General features: G+C 37.7%; 2 protein-coding genes across 2 annotated transcripts; one reads left to right on the top strand and one right to left on the bottom strand.

Annotated features, from left to right (window-relative positions):
• On the bottom strand, positions 1–2222 carry LOC141430797 (phospholipase A2-like). The gene is made up of 4 exons (XM_074091652.1): positions 2006–2222; positions 1480–1639; positions 752–904; positions 1–92 (listed from the first exon to the last, which is right to left on the bottom strand). Exons 1-4 carry the CDS (start codon positions 2175–2177, stop codon positions 8–10), a joined length of 570 nt encoding a protein of 189 aa, XP_073947753.1. The 5' UTR covers positions 2178–2222; the 3' UTR covers positions 1–7.
• A 6473-nt stretch (positions 2223–8695) lies between these two features.
• LOC141431073 (beta-chimaerin-like) lies at positions 8696–18530 on the top strand. The gene is made up of 8 exons (XM_074092050.1): positions 8696–8852; positions 8940–9141; positions 9219–9449; positions 10704–10927; positions 12209–12460; positions 15026–15157; positions 15818–15923; positions 16749–18530. The coding sequence occupies exons 1-8, from the start codon at positions 8819–8821 to the stop codon at positions 16915–16917; spliced, it is 1350 nt and encodes a 449-aa protein (XP_073948151.1). The 5' UTR covers positions 8696–8818; the 3' UTR covers positions 16918–18530.
• Positions 18531–18609: the final 79 nt, after the last annotated feature.

Raw genomic sequence — 18609 nt, 5'->3', positions numbered from 1 at the left:
GTACCTACTAATAGTTAGGCACATCAAACCACTGGAATACGCGCGCGCCGCTCTTGTCAAACTCGGGCTCCAGGCACTTGCTGTTTAACCACCTGGTAAAACAAGAAAATGTTTTATATGTAGGTACCTAGTAGAAACAAACAACATCGCGCTTTCTTGTGACTACCAACGCAACGCTACCAACATTAAATTGAATCAGGCGCTTACCAATCAATGAACTTATAACAATTACTTTTGCTCACCCACGACCATGATAGCTAAATCGAAACAACAATTGTGTGTTCATGCAGCTCCTTCATCTCCACACTGGAAGAACACACACAAATCACACTAACCCAACTATCACCACCACCACACTACGCTGATGTATTTCGAACTCAACCCGAGTCCATCCTCAGAGCAATACAACTATATACTATTTATTATATTATGTATAGATGATACCAGGCGGTAACCAGACTAACGAACAAAAACTAACATTTAAAAATGCGAAAATACGTATTTTACCTATTGAATAGCGTACTCATGGACGTAGTTTCTGGATCAAGTTTTTTTGTCGACACGTACTCAGAAGACTTGTTACGCATTTGGCCTATCACAGTCGAGTGCAAAAATATGTTCTTATCTCACCCTTCAAAAATATGTACCAGAGACTCTTATTCCGACATAATTTAGAGTGCTTCGTATACATATTTTGGCACTTGACTGTACGTCTCACCTCTACAAATTAGGATAGTTAAGTAAGTAATACCCGCCGCGTCTCGTGCAGCCCACCACCGGGTAGTCTTCCCGGAAGCATTGAGTCCGGAGCGCGTTGAAGTAGATGGTGCCGATCTGCTTCGCAGTCTTAGTGCTGGCGGTGCGCAGACAGCGGCGGAATTCCTCGTCGCATTCGCAGCTTAGTCTGATGATCAAAAACATGGTGAATGGTAAAGATCCCATAACGATGGGCCCAAATTGCTACCCGTTGGGCTCCTTGGGATGCCATTCGAAACAGAGGCAGACGGCAGAGGTCGTGTACGTGACAGACAGCATTTCTCGGTATACCAGGAAAAACTTTCTAATCCAAACACTAAAAGTAGTTTTATATGGGAGGCATTTTTCTGTCAAAAAGGCAAATTCACCAAAGGTAAAACACTTCCAAACTACCTCAATCTGAAGTCAGTTCGATAAATATTAGCTGTCGTGAAAAGACAATGTTATAAGCTATAAAGTGGATTGTCCAATTAAAACAAATATATATATAAACTTTACATAAAAACCTAGAAAAGACCGTCAGAAGACGCTGTATAAAATAATTTAAGCACAGTCTAATACATAAAGCTAAAACTTACAAACGCCCTAACTTTTTATTATGATTATATTTTTATTATGTAGTTTCATAACCACTAATTACTTAAAAAAAGTGCTAAAGATACACCAGATCAGGCATGCCCGGATTTTATCGTGGACAGTCTTTACACTGCGTGGCAAACTCACCGCGAGTAGAATGCGCTGTTAGTGAGTCCATATTTGGTCTCGCCAGCGGAGATCACGTCGGGGCAGAAGTCGTGCGCGCGACAGCACTTGTCGGTCTCCCGGGAAGAGCCCAAGTCGTCGTAGCTGTCGGCCACGTTGCCAGCGCCGCACCATTTCGTGCCTAAAAGATATTAAGATTGGTACCTTTTTCTTATGATGCACGCATTTTACATATATTTATTTTAGACTTGTTTTCAACTAAGTACTCCGTAGTTATATTCCTATAGTTTCTTTTTTTTATGAATGTAGCTCTCAACAGAACCAATAAGAAAAATTTGAAAATATTATTTTTTATATCTGTCCGTCAGTATCCAATGTAAAATGGCCCGACACTGCGTACATTTCGCTTAGGCGCAATGGTACAATGAATGTTCATAGAGGTAGGTACCTATAATTAATTACGGAACCCTCGAACGCATGGCCGACTCGCACGTGGCCAGTTTTTTTTTTCATTTAAAATTTTAAAATTATAAAATGATCGACTAACCCGGATAAATCAAACTGAATCTTAATTCGTTGAATTCTTCCACATCATTCCCGTCTTCCGGGTCCAGTCCTTTACCCTGAAGACTCGGAAAATCAACCTCGTTGATCACCCACCCACCACTAAGAACAAAAACATTCACGATCAAAACCAAAACAAATTTGACGAAACACATTATTTTAAAAAGTGTTTAATTTTAATATTTGTTAATTAGTTCAAATGCCGGCGCAAGTGATACTGAATGAGGACTGGTACGCTTACCTTTTATATGCTTTGCAGTTCATTTTTATCACTGAATTTCATTAACTAACATAAGTCCCGACAACCTTAGCGAATGCCTCCTGCAGAGTTTTATCTGTCCTTATCGTTTCCGTGTGACAGAAGAGTGCCTACTTAAATATCTGAATGTTTTCTGGTGGCATTGAGACGTTGATGTGCGTTCATAGTTCCGAAAACTAAGGTATTTTTATCAGCGCAAGTCCGAACATCGCGAGCAAATTCCGTCCCACTTTTACACGTAAGTCTTTCCCGAAAAAGAATATCCCACCAAAAACATTCTGTAAAAAACTAGCCAAGTCTCGATGGAGCTGCTTGTTTATCTCTAAAAAGTAATGAAGGATTGGCTGCGAAGCCAATATGAACAGTCGAGTAAATAAACTTGTGAAATTTTTTATCAAAAATAACTGAACACGACTCTATTGTTTTGGCGTAGAAACGTGTTCAGATATTTGTGATAAAATTTTTGCTCACAAATTTATGAACTCGACTGTAAGAAGTAGGTAGACTTAGGTACTTACCTACAACATCAAATAATTAAGAATCTACAGCTGTTGAATTTTTTACCTTGGGGACAATGTTTTTTAAGTACCTACTCTTATGGCTTTTGAGAATAGGCTAGGTAAGTCAGAGGTTCCCAAACTTTCCCAGTCTACGTCGCACCTAAAGGCTTAGTATTACGTCACGGCGTCCTTGCAGCTAGAAAGAGACTTGAAATAGGGTACAAATAACTAGCAGTGTCTTGGCGCCTTAACAACTCAATTTCCACCAGATTATCTAAGTTTCCAGGTTAGCGGGCGCCCCTCGCGGTGCCCATGAGTAAGCACTTTACCATGGCACCCTAGGGCGCCGCGGGGGCACCATTCGGAAATCTCTGGGCTAAGTAAGAGCATTCTCTGTAGATCCCAACGAGAAATCTGTTTCGTCGTGAAAAGGTAACAAAACAAGCAAACTAACAGGAAGATTTCTTTCATTCTTGTTATTTTATTCTAGCACAGTAGTGCCTATACTATACAACAATGGCACGTTTCATACTAATAATAAATCCATTTTATTTGTATAACACTAGAAATCGTGATTTTGCCACAAAGGATGAGTTTCTCACGATTAACGCATTTTGCCGAGGATAATGGTAAAGTTATCTAATACTGAGTAACGTTGTTTATTGTATAAAAAAAATACTTTAAAAAATAACTTTGTGGTTTACAAAAATGTAATTAAACAGTCAAAATTGTTGATGCCATATTTTCAAAGGTATATTTATTTAAACAATGAATTTTTACATATTTTTACATTTGAGTAAACAGATATTTAAATTCAATAATACTTGTTATTTTTCGTATATCACTGACATCAGATACATAGTAAAAAGGACCCTATATCATAGATAAAACTTCCTTACTGTGCCCATAACCTATTAGTATAAGGATCAGTAATGAAAAAAAAACAAGTTGTATTATGAATTAAATTCGGTTTTTGTTTGTACTGAAGTATCAAGCTTCGTTAAAATCAAGGTACGCGGAACAAAGCCCGAATTTAATTCATAAAAACAAGTTGTGTTGTTTAAAAACCACGTCTCTGTTGTTCCAATCCATTTAATAAGATTGGTGATAATAGTTATTTATGATACAAGTGCGGAAAGTAGGCAATTCCCAACGAGTGGCGGAGAACTTGAAACACGAGCGAAGCGAGTGTTTTGAGCCGGCACGAGTTGGAATTTTCCTACTTTTGACACGTATATCATACAACGTTTTACAATGCATTAAGCGAGGAAAAAAATCGAGGCAGTGACTACATCATTTATTTGCCATACTCCTTTTACTACAGTAGCAGCAGTAGATATACATACCGATATGCACGCCAAACCAAAATCGTTAACGTATACACTTTATTAAACCATCTTTGATAACGATCATTGACTCAGAAGATTAGCAGCTACAGCTACTAATGATAGGTAAAGGAACTTTGTTTTAGTATCGTGATTTTTTATGATTAATTTTAGCTCTTTTTGCTTGACATTTCCACACTTATATTGGCTAGTCCTTTATCTCCTGCACGCTCCTATAATGCTAAATATCAGTGCAACCGTGAATAAAAATCCGTGTAATAGTAAATTATCATCAAGTATATGTATTATGTATCTAATCTACCAGCTGTTAACAAAAAGTTACCGTAAATCTGAGATTTTTTAGCTTTGGAACTGTAATTAATCAAAATTGGTTCACTAATTTTAATAGATAAAAGCAAATAAATAAGAATAAGACATACCGGTAGATGTTATAATATCCATTGTGTAAAAGTAGATTATTCTATCAATTTAAGATGTTATTAACTTAGTTATGTATATTATAGTTCACGTATTTTGTTCAGCGTTGAGTTTGTCACTGACAATATGTACTTCGTGAAGGACGTAAGGCGGCGTAAAGTCAGATATAAATTTCATCAGTTAAACTCTTCATTTTAATTTACTCATCAAAAATTAATTCACCGGACTGAACTTATGGACATTACTTTGGCGGGTTTCATGACAGGCGCGAACGGGTAACCATGATTGGTTCGTGCTACGTCGTGCGCGCGCACTGGAGCTCATTGGTTAACTTCGAGTGCGCGCGCTTGATGTTGCACGGTCCGAATTGGACTCAGATTTATTTCCTTTTTTTTCATAACTTTAGACGGAATTAAAATACGAGTTTACATGAAAAAAAATAATTAACGTTCTCTTTTCTGTCGCGATTAATCTGTATTATCTTATCAGTAAATATTCATTGGTTGCATCAAACGTTTTCTTATTTGTTCAAAGCCTAACTATAACGACTCTTTAGACTTATTTTTTTAACAATAGTTTAGACATAATTTGGCAATTTAAAAAGTTACTTTACCGCACAAGTGCGGTAAGTAAAATCCATACAACTTTACGGCACACTTGTGGATGCGTGCAGGAATCACTAATTTTCTATAAATGTTGACCCACGTCAAGAGGCACTTTCCGAGCACGTGCATTGTAAATGTAATTTTATTAACCCCCGACGCAATAAGAGGGTAACGTGTTATAAGTTTGACCGCTATGTGTGTCTATGTGTGTGTGTCTGTCTGTCTGTGGCACCGTAGCTCTTAAGCGGGTGGACGATTTAAATGCGGTTTTTTTTACTTGAACGAAGATTTTCGAGCGATGCTTTTTAGACATGTTTCATCAAAATTGGTTCAGCCGTTTTAGAGATATGCAGTGACAAAGTCGGGGTTTTCCAACTTTTTGTTTAGGTTATTCACTTTATAAAGCGTGCGCCATGATTGATTGCGTGAAAGAACCCATATGTAGATATTAATTAAGTCAATAACATGTTTCGGTTTTTTTAATCATCGCAACAGTCCCATCGAAACTACAGCATTGCTAGATTGAAAAACTCAAAAACTGCTATAGTAGTGCTAGCGCCACCTAGTCATCAAAAATAGAGGAAACTATCTAGCACGGGGACGTCCCTCACGTTTTGCATCGTGCCATCGAAGTTTGGCCGCTAGAATGCATAAAGACAACTCCCAATTGTGTCTCTTATGACTTCAGTTCGCAGGCGTAACATTTGTCTGGAGAGATCTCTAAATTCCTTCAGACTTACAGCTTAGAGATCTTTAAAAAATGAACCTATCAGTCTCTCAAGGAGCTGGCAACGCACCTGTTACACCGCTCGTGTTGGCAGGTGTCCATGGGCGGCGGTGATTTCTTTCCATCAGGTGACCCGCGTGCTCGTTTTTCTCCTCTTATATATTAAAAAAACATCGGTCTCCAGGCTAACATTTAATTTACCCGAAGAGTGATCCCTATTGCAACCTCCTCCCACACAGTAATTACTTGTTACATCAGCGGCTACTGATAAACGGGCCTAACAACAACTCCTTTTCTCGAGTAAATCTTTAGCGATTTTGAAAGCTGCTTATAAAAACAGAGGAAATATCTTGCTAACCTAGTACTGATCTGAACAATTAAACGTAATTAATGAGAAAATAAATAATAGTCTCAAGGTTGGCCCGCATACTTTTAGACGATGTGGCACTAATCCCTACATTTTCAAAAATAATTGAAAAGGTAGTTTACAACCGTATCTATAACTTTTCTTTAATGAATAATCATTTCCCTGAAGAACAGAAAGGACTAAGCAAACACACCTACCTATGTAAAAATAACATGTAGATAAACGTATAGGTACCATCATCAGCTTCATACATGGATATGTATGACAAAAGCTTTCGACTTTGTCAATTTGACCCCTTATTCCTCGTATTACCACCAACATACTTTCTGGTAAGTTGTATGCCTAGTCAAATCGCACTATAGGTACTTAATAGATAAATTATATGTTTGAACAAAATCAAAATCTACTAATGCGTCAAAAACCAGACAAGTTCATTATGGCGCCCCAAGCGCCTTTCTACCGGGCAACTATTTAGTTGTTTAACTACCTACATACCGAACGCTTTTATTGAGCTCTAAGGTGAGGCACATTGCAGCTTTATTAAATTCACAGTTTCAAGCCAAATTGGCTAACAGTACTCACAACCAATAGCAGCGGCACCGCCCAGGGCGCCAGACTTAAAGGGGCGCCTTGCCCCCTTTTATCCTCTCGCTCATTGAGCGAAGCCTATACTTAGGTAGCTACTAGAAAATTCCCAAGTTGGGGCCACGTGGAAATCTCGGCCAGGGCGCTGGAAGTGCTAACACCGGCACTGCTCACAACGCACCTCGTGCTAAAATAGTAGTGTGTTGTAGAGATGGGTAAAGATTCAAAAGTCAGATCCTCAAGCGGGTCCAAATCCCTTGTCAGCTCCTTTCAAATCTTATCGATTCATCATCATAACAATATTTAGCTCTTATTTACCGTCATTCCACTAGCTAGCCTGACACTAATAAGATAATGTCATTAGGTCAGCGTTTCTTAACCTCAATTGTAAAAGTATTGAGATGTGTCGCGCGCGGCAATTCTCTAAAACATGGGCTAAAAAAATAAAGTTTTTTTAAATATTTTAATGACGTAAATTTCAGAGGTATTTTTAAGGTTAGAATTTCAATTATTCTTATACTTTTTGTCCAATTATTCTTATGCCTTTGGTATTAGCATTTCTCCCCTGGCTAACCTTTATTTTACCGTGAAGATCCCTATTGAAACCTCCTCACGTAGTATGTAGACACATACTACCAGCTAAACAGACCTAACAAACAGCTCCTATTCTCAAGCAAAATGAAATATTAGCAGACCTTTAGCGATTTTCCAAGCTGAGTATACCTACAAACAGTGGAAATATTACTATCACAAACCTCCAAACTTGCTAACCTTGTTCTGGTCTGAACAATTAAAACATAAAATAAGAAGATAAATATGATAGTCTCAGGGATAGCCCGCATACTTGTCGGATGTTAAGTCGAAATTTATTATTGCACGTCTGTTTAAATTTATTTCAACTACAATCTATATTTATTTACTCGTAAATATTTATATATGCGTACGTGCTTATCAGGGTAAACGTAACTTTGTGTTTTGCTGGTGGTGCATGGTAAATGAGAAAAATGCGCGCACGTCGAGATTATTTTGATGATTCCATGTCGCAGATACCTTCTACCGGGTGACGATTTAGTATTATGCTACAGTAAAGGTGATTTTCCAACGGCGAGGCAAGACGAGAATTGAAATTTGTATGGCGGCGCCCGCGGCGGCCCGCAGCGGCTCGCGGCGGGCGCGCGAAAATGCATACAAATTTCAATTCTCGTCTCGTCTCGCCTCGCCGGTGGAAAATCGCCATAATAGTGAACACTTTCAGAGCTATATTGGTGAGGTGCAGTTTATTTAAATTTAATACATTATCAAGCCAAATTGGTTAACAGTGACTGACTCACAAAAACAAGACTAAAGAGGATAAGTAGAGGGATGGTGGCCAAAAAAATGGCAAAATACACCATACTAGAAAAAAAAACTCAAAAAACCTCGAGTTGAAACTCATTGTTTGTGAACTAAAGTTAAAGCAGATCAAACTGATGTTACTCTATTGTTACATTAAGGGCCTGTTTCACCATCCATTGATTAGTGTTAACTGGCGGTTAGGTGTGATGCCGTCTCTATTTGTTTTGTTCGAATAGACGGAGACGGCATTGCATTTAACCGTCACTTAACACTAATCAATGGATGGTGAAACAGCCCCTAACAGTCCAATAAAAACTCTTAGCAGAAGACAACCAGAGACACAATCCTGAGTTTATTATGTGACGAATTACGTTATGAAATAGTGTTCAGCTTCCAGGCACAGAAGAAATTGTTATTTTCTCATTTCGTTGTGTCCTTCAAATCAACATAGCTAACTTCGTAAACGTTATCGGACGGAACGGAACGGTCGGAACGTCACGTCAGTGTCAGTCAAGTCAAGTCATATCTGTCAGAAGCCGATTTGTTTACGTTTTCTATTTAACTCATTTCCGCGTTAAATTTCCGTTACACCTTGACGCATAAAAGATAAACTGATGAAACAAATCCCAGGCGAGAGCTTAAATAAATATTGACTATGGAAAACCTTAGAAATATTTGGAAACCTGAGTGTAAGTGTTTGGTGCTCATATCGATCTTTACGTGAAAGGTGCTTTGTAACTATGCAATTACTCATTGCGTACACATTTATTTCACAGTATACCGTATCCAATTAGAAGCACCTAAGCCGTACTGTATAATTTGCGACAACTGTACGGATAAACCTGAGTTTTACGGGAAAGAATACCATGGCATCATGGGTCACAAAGAAGCTACTTTACGCTTGGAAAATGAACCGAACGGGGCATTTCTTATTAGAAAAGGGAATGAGTTTAATGATTTTTATACTTTAACGTGGAGGTAAGTCACTTCGGATTAACAAAATCAAAACATACAATGTAAAACAGCAAATTATCCCAACTTTTCTTCTCACATAGGTTTAATGACAAAATCCACCATTATAAATTATATTATGATGGCACTCACTACATCAAGGACAAGAGATATGACAGTATCTATGACTTGGTGGCTGATGGGCTCATTACAACGCACATGGAGCTGCGAGCTCGTCATATCCTGGAGATGATCAACTCGCGGACCAGTTACACTGAAAGCCCTTATGTTACATTAAATAGAAGGAAGCTGAACACTTTGTCACAAAAGCAGCAGTGAGTAACATTTAAAATTTAACCCTTTTTAGGGTTCCGGAGCCAAAATGGCTCACTTAACGGAACCCTTATAGTTTCACCATGTCTGTCTGTCTGTCTGTCCGCGTCTTTGCTCAGGGACTATCAATGCTAGAAAGCTGTAATTTTGCACGGATATATAAGTAAACTATGCTGCCAAAATGGTACAATTAAGTTTTAAAAAAAATTTTTTTAGGGTACTTCTCATAGACGTAAAGTGGTGGTAATTTTTTTTTTATCATTGAACCCAATAGTGTGGAGTATCGTTGGATAGGTCTTTTAAAACCATTAGGGGTTTGCTAAGACAATTTTTCGATTCAGTGATGTGTTTCCGAAATATTCAATTTTAAAGTGCAAATTTTCATTAAAATCGAGCGTCCCCCCCCCTCTAAAATCTAAACCGGTGGGTGGAAAAAAATGAAAAAATTCAGGATGGTAGTAAGTATATCAAACTTTCAAGGAAAACTATAGCGGCCAAGTTTGTTTGAGAATTATTAGTAGTTTATGAGTAAATAGCAGCCTAAGGTATAAAATATACCTAAACTTGGAAGATGCCGTATAAAATACGAAATCCTTAGTAAAATATTACTTAATTTTTTCGTAATGGCTACGGAACCCTATTTTGGGCGTGACCGACACGCTCTTGGCCGGTTTTTCTTTTTAACCCCGCATCACCATCCAAACTTTTGTAACCAGTAGAATCTGTAATGGTGCATCTCTAGTTTGTATACATACTAGTGATGTAACAAAAGTCATTTTATGATCATAAACAAATGCGAATGTGAATATCTGCTACCGACATTCCCGAATGTGAATGCGAATAATCAGTTTTTCGTTCTGGCGCCAATTGTCTATGGCAGTCTCGTTCAAACAAAGTGCGTTCCTTTTATTTTGTTCAGATTTTCCGAGTTTACGAATGTATCACAAAGTAAATAAATAAATAATACCAAATGATTAAGTGAAGACTGATAATGTGATTACGAGGTTAATTTATTATTTGTTGTATAAAAAACAAAAGAAATTAATGTATTTTGATTTTATTAACCTACTATTATCTAATAATTGTATTTTTTTCTGATATTTATATTTGCAAAACATTGGCAGAAATTTTGCGAATGCGAATGCGAATATGGAAAAATAATGCGAATTTCACGAATATTCGTCTCATCACTAATATATACCCTTTTCTTATGCCTCAATTTTCCCAATTTTGTAGCTCCTGTGTAACTTTTTCAGAGTCACCAGACCAACTCCAATAGTTAAGACTGAAGAATCCAATACTTTAGAGTTTGAAAAGAGGCCAAGCTTCGACCTCACTCCATCGTTCGAAGATAACCCTCTGCTCATCAAGTACACCAAATCCCATAGCTTTAAGATTCACACATTTAAAGGGCTGAACTGGTGTGAACTGTGCGCAAACTTTCTATGGGGGTTCACTGCTCAAGGGGTGAAGTGTGAAGGTAATGATAATTACTTAACTGAGTAAGTTCCTGCATGGGGATTGTAAAATAACATTGGACAAACACAACTTAGACTATGTATACTTATATGTAAACCCGTTATTGTACAAAAATAAATAAATAAACACATTCAACAACCATTGGGATCTGGAGCAGTCAACCTTTAAGACTCTTTAACTGAGTGAGAGAAGCATTATAGTTATAGTCGTTCCAATCGTTTATTTAACTTTTGACAGATCACGTACATGAAGTTTTACAATAATTTTCTGTACAATGTACTACAGAGAATACCGTACTTCATGGACGGGTACCGCCCACTTAGTGATTTCCCATTTGTAATGAATGACCATAGACTATAAAAACTGTTTTGAAGTAAATCGATTTTATAAATAAAACATACATTTAAAATTATTGTGATTATATTTTATATCAAAATTATTTAAAAATAATAAATACATTAATATGCCTTTAGGGATTAAAAAGTTAAAACAACTAAAATAGGCACTTTAATACTATTTTTAATTATACCTACCACGGGCGTCTCGTTGTGAGTGACAACAAACTGGCGTCCCTGCCGCGTCCAGTTTTGCTGCTTCATAATTGTCAAAATTACTAAATTACCGTCGGAAGTGATAAACCATATTAACTTAACATAAATGGTTTATTTTAATATGTAAGATAAAGTAACTGAAACACATGTGAATGTTTATAAAACAATGCAAAATGTTGAGCAAAAATAAAATATGAATGTGTTAAATCGATTAAAACTTCTTCATTAATAAAATCGATTGTTAAAAGAAATCGAATCAGTAACGCATCAGGGCATCACTATTTTAATTAGTACTCGAGCTCTGAAAAGTTAAATAAATGATTGGAACAATTATAGCATGACAATTTGTCTAAGAATTGAATTTCAAAGATGTTCAATTGGTTGATTATTTTTTACAAGCTTTGATTTAACTTTGGTTTTATAAGATTATATATTTGTAAGTAGTTTAAAAATTTGCAAATTATTTCAGCCAGTTCCAGGTGTCGATTGAGCTGAAATTTTCCCTTTTTATACGCGACATTGCTAGTACAATCATCAAAAAATGCTTGCATTTCTTTTCAATAAAAATATATTTGAATATAAAAATAACTGTTTAAACATTCATTCATATCATAACCACTTGGTCTCCTATAATAAACCAAAAACCAAGAGTACTTCTATAGATAAGCGATTTTATGTAAAAAAAATCTAAGCAATATTGGCATAGTTTTAACATTTTCTATTGTTGTCAGACTGCGGTTTCATAGCGCATTCAAAATGCTCAGAGCGCGTACCCAACCACTGCGTGCCAGATTTGAAGAAGCTCCGAGGTGTATTCGGCATAGACCTCACGACCTTGCTCAATGCCCACTCCAGCACGCTCCCGTTCGTCGTTCGGAAGTGTGTCAATGAAATAGAGGCAAGAGGAATGGACTCGGAAGGCATATACAGAGTGTCTGGGTTCGCTGATGAGATAGAGGCTTTGAAAATGGCTTTTGACAAAGGTATTTCGATTTTCATGTCATTTTATGTTTTTGACTTCAAAATGGATAAAAGTAAAATAGTAGATTGTACAACCAGAGCATAAAAAGAACTATTTTAGCTGAGGCGTCCATATAGCCACCCGAGCCGGTACGGCGAGGGTGGATAGACACATCGAGGGGAAAATGGGTTTAATGCTTGAGTTTCACTATGTGGGTTAAATGCTTGACTTATGCACTAGAGCATAAAAAGTCATTTTGTCGCCCAGATTTATAACGGCTAAGATTGCTTGAGAATTATTAGTAGTTTAAGAATAAATAGCAGCCTGCCTAAGATATAAAATATACGTAAACTTGGACGATTCCGTACACAATACGAAATCCTTTAGCACCCACTCCCGAACTTTGATGCGCTTCATCTTTGCCATTTTTAGGGTTCCGTAGTCAACTAAGAACACTTATAGTTTCGCCTTGTCTGTCCGTCTGTCTGTCTGTCTGTCCGCGGCGAATCTTAGAGACCGTTAGGACTAGAAAGTTGTAATTTGGCATAAATATACATATCAGTTACGCCGACAAAGTGGTAAAATAAAACAAAAAAAAATCCCATAGACGTAGAGTGGGGGTGTATTTTTTTTTCAAAGTGTGTTGTCCCTATTGTGCAGTGGCGATCCTTACATAGAAGCCCAAAAGCCGGGCTTGCCTTATAAACCGAACAACGTCCAACCAAACGAGAAAAAAAGTTCTAATAAAATCACTTTAATAATTTAGCGCGCTTTATTTTACGTAAAATACTAAAAATTGCGTAATCCGCGGCAAGGCTAGTGGCGCTGATTGCGACCGGCGGCGGCGCGGCGAGTCTACGCGGCAATAGTGGCGTACATTGTAAATAGCATGACATCTCGCTCGCTCTCGTGGGCTTTTACGGGGCTTCCAAACGCTCTCTTCATACTTAGGAAAACGTTAGTTTTGCAAATATCTATGTATAGCTGCATATGTAGCACTTTCTTTGCAATTTTGAATCTGGTTTGGTTTGGAACGCGACGCGAGTGCGGGCGAGATGACTAACTTCTAACTAACTTCATGATTGTTTATTTCGAACCGTGGGCCGTAGCGTAGCGTTGTGATTTGATGCAATCATTTCAAAAAATAAATAAGTGCTTAGGTATTCTGGTTCTAGTGCGGTGTAAAGTGCAGTGCCTGTGGGAGAGAATGAGTTTGGAAACGGACCAAATTGTCCCTTGTGTGGACTCCAAGTGTATGTCTGCAAAATTCTATCTAGTAATAGCATGCCTTCAGTGCGCTTTGGTAAGCAAGCTCGTCCAAACTGAAGATTGAAGTTTACGGCAACAAGATGGATGTAGGTACATTAAATTATAAAAAATACTAAATTATATCTCTCGGCTTGCCATAGTCTGATACCCTAGGCACGCCACTGCTATTGTGTGGGTGGGGTATCGTTGGATAGGTCTTATAAAACTATTGCGGGGTTGCCAGCATAATTTTTCGATTCAGTGATCTGTTTGCGAAATATTCAACTTTAAAGTTCAAATTTTCATTAAAATCGAGCGTCCCCCCTCCTCCCTCTAAAATCTTAACTGATAAATGGAAAAATTTTAAAAAAAATCAGAATGGTAGTAAGTATATTATCAAATTTACGAGGAAAATTATAACGGATAGATACAATTGATTGAAAAATATTAGTAAATAGTTAGAGTAAATAAGCCTAAGGTATAAAATATACCTAAAGTTGGAAGATTCCGTACACTACACAATACGAAATCCCTAGAAAAATATTACTTGTTTTTTTCGTAATGGCTACGGAACCCTATCTTGGGCATGTCCGACACGCTCTTGGCCGGTTTTTATTTGTTTAAAAAATACATGTCGAATATCTATATAATCAGAATATTATCAACTGTCGAACTAAAATAATATTTAAATTATACACGATGATTTTTAAAAGGTTATCAGGAATAGCAAAAAGGGACGAAGACGGCCATACTGAATAACTTTTCTCCGTCTGACTGGGGCAAAGGAACTGGCTCATGCATACATGTTTATTTAACGTTTGGGCTCCACAGAAAACCAGCGTTACTGCACATAATGTGCGGCAACACATGCTGAGTGGAGACCCTTTTTGGTATCCTGCCGTGTCACCTAGTAACATAGTTTTAGTGCTAGTTCTAGTCTTAGTTTTAGGTGGTACTTTTTGGAGCCAAAATAAACTTTTCTTTTTTCTTTCTTTCTTTCCATGGCACCAATACGAAAATTGGGAAAAAAAATCATTGGGATTCATTGAGGCTGGTGATGGTGAGGTGCTGAGGTTTACTTGTCTCTAATTTTTCTCTCTTCTTCTATTTATGTTTTTACTGTGTTTTTGTTGTGATGTAGTGTGTTTTTTATGTCAATAAATGTTGTGAGTTTGAGTTCTATTGAAATAGCTGATTTGTTTACCTTGATTTTCGTATTGGTCCAATAGGAAAAGTCATCACTTTTTGCAATTCCCCCATTCTTTTCCCCCATGAAACTACCCAATTGAGTGAGTGACCCGTTCATCTCGTTGCATATTATTATTATAATTATAATTAGACGGCGAAGCGACCGACCTGAGCCAGTTCAGCAACATCAACGTGGTGGCCGGAACTCTCAAGCTGTACCTGCGGCTGCTGCCCGTGCCTCTGGTCACCTACGACCTGCATCCCAAGTTCGTGCAGGCCTCGCGTGAGTAACGGCTTCTTTTTAACCCTTTTCCAGTACACGCAAATTTAAATACGCTAGGTACAGTCAAATGTAAAAATATGAACTTATCCAAAGTTTCAAAAATAAGTACCGTGTAAACTCAGGTTTCTATAGTCCCAGCGTTCATCAATAGTCGAAACGGACTTTTAACATTTAGTGTTTCGATTAGATACTTATTTTTGCACTTGACTGTAGGTACTACAAATAGTCGGTATCCTGCCTTTTCCCAGGTTTTTTTTCCCGATTGTTTCATTTGCCGACTGTTTTATTTCCCGACTCTAAATTTTTTCCGAAACCAAATTTTATTCTCAGTACCTATATCTCCTCGAAGTTTTATAGAACACAGTATGTTAGTTTAGGTTTGTTTTATGAAAGTTCCGAAAATAATATGGTTTCTGAGATAGTTGGCAAATCCGCAAATCACACATTTGGGAATAATATTTCTGCAAAAAGGCAAAGAACCGAATCAGTCTTTCATTGTTATTGGCCCTAGAAATACAGTTGTGCAAGCTTTTTTTGTGTCAGATGTTAACGCTGCTGACTGCGAATACCATACAAAATTTCACCCAAATCCGTTACTAACAAACATACACACTAACAAACTTTCGCATTTATTATATTAGTGCGATTTAAACGTTTCAGAGCTCAAGACGCCCTCTGATCAGGTGTCTCTGCTGCGAGGATGCCTGGAATTACTTCCTAAGGCGCACTACAACTGCCTGCAGTATATGGTGCAGCATCTATACAGGTAAAAAAAAAGTTTATTCTGTAAGCAGGCCACAAAGCAGTGGCGTAGCGTGGGCATCAGCCGCCCGGGGCGGAAAAAAATTTGCGGCCCTCTTGTTTAGGTGAAGTGAAATTATATTATTATCTAGATATTATTCAGTATTATTTATTATGGAATATTGCCGCCCGGGGCGGAACGCCCCCCCCCCCTTAGCGCCCTTAACTACCAGCGCTTCTTTTATTTTAACTTGCCCTGTTAGTATGGGTCAAATTTTAAATTTGAACCACTTCCAGTGGTCGGATTGACTTGATATTTGGCATACTTATGTAAATCTGGTGACAATACAATAATCTAGTAGTGACATCTTGGTGTTCCGGCCAGGATCGTCTCCGCAGGAGTTAACTCCTCAATGGTTAATGACATCAGCTTGACATTTGGTACGGAATGTAGTTTAGATGACAATGCAAGTACAATCAAGAAAAAGTACAATTAGCAAAAAAGCTTGTACAGTCAAGTGCAAAAAAATATGTATGAATGTTCGAACCACTCCAAAATATGTTACCACGGCCTTATTACGTCGGAATAAGTGTCTGTAGTAGATATTTTGGAAGGGTTAGACAAGTCCACATTGCACTCGACTGTATTAAAAACGTAATTTTTAACAAAACCTTATTAAACATTCATATGTGCTAGTTATAGCTTTTTTTTATAACACTACATAGCATATTATAAAGCTTTGGCCTCATCTGCACTTTACACCAGTTGAAATAGGGGTCAGTCACGATCAGTTTAATGTAAAAAAAAAACAATCAGTTTGATTTTGTATGTGTATTGTCATATTGTCAGGGTGACCCAAATGGCGGCGGTGAACAAGATGGGCGCTCACAACCTGAGCACGGTGTTCGCGCCCACGCTGGTGGCCACGCCCCCCGCGGTCACCGACCTCGCCTGCGAGATCCGCGCGTTGCAGGCGCTCATAGAGTACTGCCCGCTCATCTACTACGGCGCCCAGTAACGAGAACCAAAGCTGACTCACTTAACACCTTCCACCGCGATCCTATGACGAGCATGCTGCACGAATTCCAAAATTCTCCACAATGCGTTAAGGGCCGTAGCGACGAGGAGAGAACTTAGTCGTGACTTTGGACGCATTAGACCGCATTTTCACTGAGCAAGTGACCATTTTACCGAACTCGCAGTGTACATGCATCGGACTCTTGTCCAGTGAGAAATTTTCGTCGGATACATCGCAGTCTCGCACAGCGTCTGACACCGCTCCAGCGTAAAAAGAGCGGTCATCCATGCCGATGCCAGTGTATTGGTGTATGTTGACGCAACCAGACGTATCGCCTGTTTTCTGTTAACTAGCTAAAGCATAGAGATGACGCTCGAAGCTAACAGCCACCCGGTAAAATATTACATACTAGAGTTTAGCCGCGGCTTCGCACGCGTAACACTATTCGATCTGTTAGTTACAATTGAAATTCCTGGATTTTACAAAATTTCCCTGGGAATTCCCAAAATTTATATTGTGGTCTTCATTAAGGTTGTATTAAGAACAACTGTACATTTCATGACTCTAAACGTAGCGGTTGAAATTTCAAAATTTTATCCGTATCCCGTGGGAATATCGGAATAAAAATTACCTATGTGTTATTCCAGGCGTCCAGCTATCTACGTACCAAATTTCATCCAAATGCGCCCAGCCGTTTTAGCGTGAAGGAGTAACAAACACACACACACAAACTTTCGCATTTATAATATAAGTAGGATAATATGTACAAGAACATGCGTTATTAGTGGTTCATTGTCCGGTGAAAGTGTGATCGAGCACTAAATCACCTACCTGGAATTTGTACACATTTAGCGGAGAAAAAGAAATATACTCAGCGGCACTAAATTTGGGCTACTCTACATACAAAATTACCTAGCACTGCATACATTTGAGGGCCAGATTTTTGACAGTATATTTCCGCTGAGTATATTTTAACTATCAATCAATAATCCTAAAAGATCGGTAAGACATCGCCGGAAATTGATGAGTCAATTTTATTCTGAAACCCGGCGCGGAAAGCCTAGTTATACTACTGATCTGGTAATTATATTGTAGAACCCCACTGGGTCCTTTATTTAAATGTGCAATTTTATTTCTTATTCGATTCCTATTGTCAAAATCTCGTAGAAACTAAGATAATTATTATTGGCTTTGGTTAAAATTGTGATACTATATAATCGGTCTTTCTAAAAGATGTTTTATAACCATTCCAGGTTGTGTTATGCTAAGTTATAATTCGATACCATAAGTTATAATTTGATATCTTTATTTAAAGCTTAAAAGGCAAAGGAACTTATGTCACTACAAGGCAACACGAAATGATTCGAGAATATTTCGGCAAGTGCAACTAAACACCCTTGTAAATAAAAGATTGCAAAATTCTTGCTTCTAAGAGCGTTTTCAAATTATCCGATCCGATATCGGTATCGGACGCCGAAACTAAAGCTGTTTAAGAAAACTAATACGATTTATATTTAAAGATTTTTTTTTATACTTTTATACCATTTTTGTATGTAAGTAATCACAAATAGTATCATAAAGAAGTATTTAATAAAAGTATTAATCTTATTATACCTAGTTGTTTTATTAAATAGCACATCTACAGCCAAAAGCTTGTATGCTTATATCAAATTCACTTAGGTATTCAAGTTA

Source organism: Choristoneura fumiferana, chromosome 9, assembly GCF_025370935.1.
Source record: "Choristoneura fumiferana chromosome 9, NRCan_CFum_1, whole genome shotgun sequence".
Lineage (NCBI taxonomy): Eukaryota > Metazoa > Arthropoda > Insecta > Lepidoptera > Tortricidae > Choristoneura > Choristoneura fumiferana.
This window is presented reverse-complemented; position numbering and strand designations above follow the sequence as displayed.

Bases quoted from the DNA above. Each gene is read 5' to 3' on its own strand.
- LOC141430797 (XM_074091652.1), bottom strand. From the start codon at position 2,177: ATGTGTTTCGTCAAATTTGTTTTGGTTTTGATCGTGAATGTTTTTGTT. The intron at 1,640-2,005 runs GTTAGTCGATCA...AATATCTTTTAG, and splicing joins ATTCAGTTTGATTTATCCGG to GCACGAAATGGTGCGGCGCT. The intron at 905-1,479 runs GTGAGTTTGCCA...TTTGATCATCAG, and splicing joins AACAGCGCATTCTACTCGCG to ACTAAGCTGCGAATGCGACG.
- LOC141431073 (XM_074092050.1), top strand. From the start codon at position 8,819: ATGGAAAACCTTAGAAATATTTGGAAACCTGAGT. The intron at 9,450-10,703 runs GTGAGTAACATT...TAACTTTTTCAG, and splicing joins ACTTTGTCACAAAAGCAGCA to AGTCACCAGACCAACTCCAA. The intron at 15,158-15,817 runs GTGAGTAACGGC...TAAACGTTTCAG, and splicing joins CAAGTTCGTGCAGGCCTCGC to AGCTCAAGACGCCCTCTGAT.